General features: G+C 44.3%; 1 protein-coding gene and 1 long non-coding RNA gene across 2 annotated transcripts in view; one reads left to right on the top strand and one right to left on the bottom strand.

Annotated features, from left to right (window-relative positions):
* Nucleotides 1-2,122, top strand: part of LOC123117675 (uncharacterized) — a 2,769-nt gene extending 647 nt beyond the window's left edge. Inside the window, exon 2 of the long non-coding RNA XR_006457465.1 lies at nt 1,697-2,122. This is a non-coding gene — a long non-coding RNA (uncharacterized lncRNA). The remainder of the gene's footprint in view (nt 1-1,696) is intronic.
* A 2,254-nt stretch (nt 2,123-4,376) lies between these two features.
* The window catches only part of LOC123117676 (tyrosine-protein kinase JAK3), an 11,069-nt gene continuing 7,468 nt past the window's right edge, over nt 4,377-7,977 (bottom strand). The window contains exons 14-19 of the mRNA XM_044538386.1: nt 7,376-7,530; nt 7,020-7,275; nt 6,181-6,403; nt 5,958-6,078; nt 5,254-5,467; nt 4,377-4,854 (exon numbers count right to left, since the gene is read on the bottom strand). Coding sequence (XP_044394321.1) covers nt 4,790-4,854; nt 5,254-5,467; nt 5,958-6,078; nt 6,181-6,403; nt 7,020-7,275; nt 7,376-7,530 — 1,034 coding nt within the window. The 3' untranslated portion in view covers nt 4,377-4,789. The remainder of the gene's footprint in view (nt 4,855-5,253; nt 5,468-5,957; nt 6,079-6,180; nt 6,404-7,019; nt 7,276-7,375; nt 7,531-7,977) is intronic.

Genomic DNA, 7,977 nt, shown 5'->3' on the forward strand with positions numbered 1-7,977 from the left:
TCGCTTTATTGTATGCAATGCAATCGCGATGTAATGCTTTACTTTATTACTAAACGGTAGTGATAGTCGTGGAAGCATAAGATTGGCGAGACGACAACGATGCTACGATGGAGATCAAGGTGTCGCGCCGGTGACGATGGTGATCATGACGGTGCTTCGGAGATGGAGATCACAAGCACAAGATGATGATGGCCATATCATATCACTTATATTGATTGCATGTGATGTTTATCTTTTTATGCATCTTATCTTGCTTTGTTTGACGGTAGCATTATAAGATGATCTCTCACTAAATTATCAAGAAGTGTTCTCCCTGAGTATGCCCCGTTGCGAAAGTTCTTCGTGCTGAGACACCACGTGATGATCGGGTGTGATAGGCTCTACGTTCAAATACAACGGGTGCAAAACAGTTGCACACGCGGAATACTCAGGTTATACTTGACGAGCCAAGCATATACAGATATGGCATCGGAACACGGAGACCGAAAGGTCGAGCGTGAATCATATAGTAGATATGATCAACATAATGATGTTCACCGATGAAACTACTCCATCTCACGTGATGATCGGACATGGTTTAGTTGATTTGGATCACGTGATCACTTAGATGATTAGAGGGATGTCATCTAAGTGGGAGTTCTTAAGTAATATGATTAATTGAACTTTAATTTATCATGAACTTAGTCCTGGTAGTATTAAAGATCTTCGTAGAATATGTAGGAGCCAATATGGGCATCCAGGTCCCGCTATTGGTTATTGACCGGAGACGTGTCTCGGTCATGTCTACATTGTTCTCGAACCCGTAGGGTCCGCACGCTTAAGGTTTCGATGACAGTTATATTATGAGTTTATGAGTTTTGATGTACCGAAGGAGTTCGGAGTCCCGGATGAGATCGGGGACATGACGAGGAGTCTCGAAATGGTCGAGACGTAAAGATCGATATATTGGACGACTATATTCGGACATCGGAAAGGTTCCGAATGATTCGGGTATTTTTCGAAGTACCGGGTAGTTACGGGAGAAGTAATGGGCCTTGATGGGCTTTAGTGGGAAGAGGAAAAAGGCTGCTGCGCCCCCCCTCCCCTTTGGTCCGAATTGGACTAGGGAAAAAGGGGGCCGGCCACCTCTCCTTCTCCTCCTATTCCTTCTCCCTTCCTCCCCTCTTGGTGGACTCCTACTAGGACTTGGAGTCCTAGTAGGACTCCCTATCCTGGCCGCACCTTTGCCTTGGCCGGCCTCCTCCTCCTCCATCCTTTATATACGGAGGCAGGGGGCACCTCTAGAACACACAAGTTGATCCACGTGATCTGTTCCTTAGCCGTGTGTGGTGCCCCCTGCCACCATATTCCTCGATAATACTGTAGCGGAGTTTAGGCGAAGCCCTGCTGCTGTAGTTCATCAAGATCGTCACCACGCCGTCGTGCTGACGGAACTCTTCCCCGACACTTTGCTGGATCGGAGTCCGGGGATCGTCATCGAGCTGAACGTGTGCTCGAACTCGGAGGTGCCGTAGTTTCGGTGCTTGATCGGTTGGATCGTGAAGACGTACGACTACTTCCTCTACGTCGTGTCATCGCTTCCGCAGTCGGTCTGCGTTGGGTACGTAGACAATACTCTCTCCCTCGTTGCTATGCATCACATGATCTTGCGTGTGCATAGGAAATTTTTTGAAATTACTACGTTCCCCAACACCAGGATCGTGCGGACCACCTTCGGCGGCAGCGCCGCCTCCTCATTGCCGAGGAGGACGAGCGAGCCATGGCAGAGTGGCGCCAGCGCCATCCGGAGGACGTCGCCAATGAGCGCGCCTACTGGGCGGAGAGGACGGCAAGGCGCCGCGGGGAGCGGACGGACCGGTGTCGGCGGAAGGCATTGGTGATATCGCAGTGCGATATGGTTGAAGCAGGTGGGAGGTGGATCTTCACGTCAGACGATGAACGTTGGGACGACATATGGATCGATACCTCGGACAACACAACGGAGGATCAGGATGATGATGAGGACTCGGAGTAGTTCTAGCTGCACCATAGTTTATCTAGTTGCACCGTAGTTTAATTTTATGTAGTTGCACTGTAGTTCTGTTTTATCTATCTATGCTATGAACTTTGTATCGTTTTTTTATCTATGTGAAATTTATTTTGTGTCCAAAATGCAACAAATGTGACATGCGTGGGCTGCTCGCGCGCGCTGCATTTTAGCACGTCGCTGGAGCTACGCGCGCAGGCTGTATTTTAGCGCGGCTGCTGAAGCCAGCGCTGTTCTCCCAGCTGGACACAAAGCGATCGGCCTGAAGTGGGTATATCGCCTCAAGCGTGATCCGGCGGGCAACATTGTCAAACATAAGGCTACCCTCGTCGCAAAGGGGTATGTCCAGCGTCATCAGGGGGTGGATTTTGAGGAGGTTTTTGCTCCCGTTGCATGCATAGAGACCATGCGGCTGCTGCTGGCTCTTGCTGCACACTCCAGCTAGGAAGTTCATCACATGGACGTGAAGTCTGCTTTTCTCAATGGTGATCTCTCAGAGGAGGTATTTGTCGCTCAGCCGCCGGGATACGAGGTCGCCGGCAAGGAGGAAAGTGTGTTGCGCCTTCGCAAGGCACTGTACGAACTACATCAGGCCCCGCGCGCTTGGTATGCAAAGCTGGACGAGTCATTGGCTGCTCTCGGCTTCGTGCGTAGTCCGCTGGAACATGTCGTTTACCGACGCGGCGACGCGCACTCGTACCTGCTGGTGGCAGTTTATGTGGATGATCTGATTATCACTGGCACAAATGCAGCGGACATAGCTTCCTTCAAGCAACAGATGCAACAACTTTTCAAAATGAGCGATCTTGGCAAGCTGAGCTACTACTTGGGCATAGAAGTGGAGCAAAGCAGCAATGGCATTGCACTTAGTCAGAAGAGCTATGCTGAGAAGATATTGGAGATGGCTAACATGGTGGGCTGCAACAGCTGTCACACACCTATGGAATGTCGCCTCAAGTTCAAGAAAGAAGATGACGGTGAGCCCTTTGATGCCACTCTGTATCGCAGGGTGACTGGGAGCCTGCGCTATCTGGTGAACACCCGGCCTGACGTAGCACATTCTGTCGGCATCGTCAGTCGGTTCATGGAGAAGCCCAACACACATCACTGGGCAGCAGTCAAGCAAATTCTGAGGTATGTAAAGGGCACCAAACACTATGGCTGCAGCTACAAGAGAGGCCAGTGCACCGCCAGACTGCTCGGAAGCGACAGCGACCACGCCGGCGACGTCGGCGACTGCAAGAGCACTTTTGGGCATGTTTTCTACCTTGGCAAGAATCTGATCACCTGGAGTTCTCAGAAGCAGAAGATAGTTGCTCTTTCTTCATGTAAGGCGGAGTATGTGGCCATTGCTGCTGCGACATGTCAAGGGTTGTGGTTGAGCAGGCTGTTGGGGGATATAACTGGGGTCTCACCTGCGAGGTTCAAACTGCAAGTAGACAACAAGTCAGCCATAGCTTTGAGCAAAAATCCAGTCCACCATGACTGAAGCAAACACATAGACGTGAAGTTCCACTTTGTCAGGGATTGCATGGACAAGGAGCAAGTGGAGATCGATCATGTGGGTACACAAGATCAACTGGCTGATGCACTCACCAAGGCGCTGAGACGAGTTAATTTCATCGAGATGAGACAGAGACTTGGGGTGATCAGCTTGGAGCAATGAGATTAGGGGGGTGAAATGTTTTCCCTAGACTGATCTCATGCATTCAACGTAGTTCTCTTTTGCTGTTCAAATAATGCTTGTGCATGGTCAGATGTGACATGCGCATGCACGCACGTAGTGGAGAGCTGCATCTAGCACGCCCCTCTCCTCTCCTTCTTTCTCTCCCGGTCGTTGGCTTGAGCTATGTGACGCAGTCGCTGGATGGGGCGACAGACGCTGATCATGGCAGCTCGGCCGGGAGGTAGTTAGCTTCTTTGTGTAATCTCATAAAGGAATGAAACAGAACAAAAAAGCTGCGCAGTTGACGGCGGCACAAAACCACTCTCTCTCCCTCGTTCGTGTTCATCGCGCTCTCTCTCTGATCTCCCTTGCTCGATCGCGTGTCTCGACAACGACACTTTTTGTCTGAATGGCATACTACATCTTGACAGCATAGAATTAGATGATCATTTTCCTCCCTTTTAAAGCTTGCTTATCCTCGCTAATCAATGGATTTAAATCACGGGAAAAAGACGTATGCCGTTCTGAACAACAAACATGTACCGCATGCATCATCACAAGTTGAGTACTGGTGCTGATGTCCGGCAAGCAAGTAAGCAAGCAGAGAGACCATAGAGACGGAGGAAAACAGAGGCGACACCGCGGCTGAACAGTTTAAACCAAAAAAAAATATCAAACCATGCAGGAGGAATTCATACGTATATACGGAGTAGATAGGAGAAGAAGGGGCCCGGCAAACAGCCCATGCAAAGTTCAGAGGCGACCAAAACAAGCACCCCACTATATCCCGAAAGGGAAAAGGTGTAGGTAGTGATACAACCAAGAAGCACTGAGACCAAGTAGCTACTCCCTCAGTTCCAAATTACTCGTCGCTGAAATGGATGTATCTAGAACTAAAATACATCTAGATACATCCATACGTGCGACAAGTAATTCGGAACACGTGCGACAAGTAATTCGGAACGGAGGGAGTAGGTTTGATGAGCCGAGCAGTCTCGGACAAACTCGCACTCTGAACAGCTCGAAATAGAAAATAGATCACCGTATCAAAGTCACAAGCACGGCTTATCCACTGGGAGAGAAGTCTCTTGGCGTCTTCAGTCTTCAAGCAGGGTGGACTCCAGTTGGAAGTCCTGAATGGCATCTCTTCGCGGTGCCCCTTCTGCAGACCAGCCAAGTGTTTCGTCACAAGACAACACAGGAAGAGTAACAAACAGTCTCAAATGCTCATATGCGCCAAAAAATGAGTGTAACTACTCCCTCCGTTTCAGTTTACAAGTCCTGCGCGTATACCTAGGTTGTCAATTTTATCACCGTAATATAAACTATATAACACAAAAATTATATCATTTGAAAATAGAACATCTGAAGTTTATAATGATATGTTTTTTGTAATATATGACTTCTATTAGGTTGGTCAAATTGATGACCTAGGGGTACGCGCACACCTTATAAATTGAGAGAGAAGGAGTAACTCATATACACCAAATAAATCCCAATATATAATAATTATACAACAAGAGATTCGAGCGATATTTATCTTTGCCTTGAATGGCCATACCTTGTAGTACATGGAAAGCCATCGGTGATGGGTCGTTTCCCCATTGTTGGATAAAAAGAGACGACTCATCTTGGACAGTGTCCTCCGTCTCATTCAGCATATGGACAATGTCATCTACCGTGGGCCTCTCATACTGGTCATACTTGACACACTTTCGAGCTATTTCAACGCACATTTTCTCTTGTGTGCAGCCCACCTCTAGTGATTTCTGCCACTGCAAAGTTCAAACATACAGTAAACATATCAACATCCATATGATGAATGAAGTGAGAGTACTTATAGAGTAATAGTCAATACACATCATTTCCAGACATTTCTTTCGCCAAAGTCAAAACTGACAACTAGTTAGTTTTGGTCACAATAAGTCACCTCACGCCGTGTAAATGTAAATATCTAATTATTGTTATTTTGTGTCTCCATATAACAACAAACTAAGAAACTTTTGTCTTCCTTGATACAATTAGACTGCATGCACACTGATTGTCGTCAGATCACAACAATTAGCTTTGACAACTAGTTGTTGCTACAGCTAGACCACATAACACATTGATACAAGACATGCTATTTTTAACAAAGAACAAACTACTATGTAACATTTTTTTTTCAAATCCCCCTATTTTATGTCACTAAATTGTAGTATAGAATAGTAAAATTTTCCATAATTAAACAATATCGTCCGATATGGTTATGTAGGTTCTGCTTACATTGTCGGAGTCATCGTCATTATTCCTCGTTAATAGTTTAATGAGTATATTACCCAGACCATATATGTCTGCCTTGAATGACATTTCCCCATTGTTTATGATTTCTGGTGCCATCCACCCCCTGCGTGACAATATAATAATCAACTTGAGTAAATATGACATAAAGAAGATTTTACTTACTTGACATCGAGAAGAAAAAAACACTCAAAGTGGCTTAGCTTACAGTGTTCCACGGATGATTTTAGTAAACTGTCTGGATTGCCCGTCATCGAAGAATCTTGACAAACCAAAGTCAGTGATTTTTGGCTCCATCTGAGCATCCAAAAGAATATTCTCAGTCTTCAGATCCAAATGATTAATGCGCTGATTATGAAGATACTGTAAACCAAGACAAATCCCCTTAATCAATTGGTAACGTATTTGCCAGTTGTCTCCATGAGATTTCTCTGCAAAGGTGATAAAAGAGCATTTGTATTTTAGAACCTGCTTGCCTTCCATATAATTTTTATTTGCAAGATAGCCTTTGAGGAAAGAGATGTGAGACAACGGAGTGGTCGAAGACAGATCTTTAGGTTGTATATTGCAATAACTGACAACTTTGATTGGTACATCCAATTTTTTTATCTATCCCTAAGAATTAGCTTGTAAACAAAACACATAAATTTAGGTACACTTCCCAATCTACAAGTGACATTCCGAAGAGATACTAACAACATGTAACCAACAATACATGCGAATTTCACAACATATTGCTACAATCTGATTTATTTATTTTTAAATACTTACTACGCTAGATGGTTTGACAAATGTTACTCTCCCATGAGGAACTATTTTGTGTTGTACAGAAAGAAGGGGCAGTAACTGTGAGCTACATTTAATTTTGAGATTGATTATAGATATTGTTCATTTTTTAAGGCATGATCTAAAGTTGGATCCTGCTCCAAAATTAAGCAATACATACATGATTGGAAACACCTAAGGTAATGATTTTGAAACTGTAAAGCTAGTATTGATTATACAATAAATACAGATGGGGATATTAATGTTCGTGAAGCTTTGCACCTTTAATATAATATTGAAGGTTCCCATTAGGAGCATACTCAAAGCAGAGCAACCTCTGTGGCACCTCTGCTATCACATTTCTTCCATTGAATTCCAACAGTTCACCGTGTGAATCTGCACAATAGCCTAGATATCTGACTATATTATTATGCTTTGCCTTTTTCAAACATTTGATCTCGTCAAGAAATTGCTCATCAGAAAATTCCTGCAGTATGGAAAGCTTCTTCACAGCGACTTTGCCATTTGGAAGATATCCCTGTTTTACATAGCATCAGGATTGGCATTAACATTTTACTCCAAGCAAATATATACTGTACAAATTTATCATTTATGGGGCCATCAAGAACAAATCATACCAAGTAAACAACTCCATACCCACCACGGCCAATCACTTGAGAGAAATTTCTTGTAATGGATTTGATAAGTGAATATGATAGCCTTGTGGGCTCTACACTCGCATCACTCAACATGCTCTCAAGGACAGCCAGTTCACTTGCATGATCAGCCATTTCTAAAATAGAAAAAACCTCTCAAATAACTCAAGTACACATTAATATAGTTTCTCAGTGTAAACTTGTACGACATGATGTTCGTAAACAAGAAATTTCTATTAAAATTCAAAATGAACTGTTTCAACACCTTGAATCATGAATTTTTAATGCCACATGTGGCTTATAATGACCATATATAATAAGTTCGATCAAATGTAATTTAGAAGTTTCCTTGAAAAAGGTTTCTGCAGTATTGTAGCAACCCACTCCTGTTTTACATTCCAGCCCAAGTGCCCAGCTATAAATTATCCCTAAGAAAACTGGCACTCATGCCAAGCACCTTGTTCATGTGGAATTTTGAGCAAGCATTTAGTATTCCACCAACCCGATGAATTAGAATATCTGCAAAAAATAATATTGGTGTTTACTGTGTATGTGCATGCTAACTAGTACTCCATACCATTTAC

The sequence above is a fragment of the Triticum aestivum genome, chromosome 5B (assembly GCF_018294505.1).
Source record: "Triticum aestivum cultivar Chinese Spring chromosome 5B, IWGSC CS RefSeq v2.1, whole genome shotgun sequence".
In the NCBI taxonomy this organism is placed as follows: Eukaryota; Viridiplantae; Streptophyta; class Magnoliopsida; order Poales; family Poaceae; genus Triticum; species Triticum aestivum.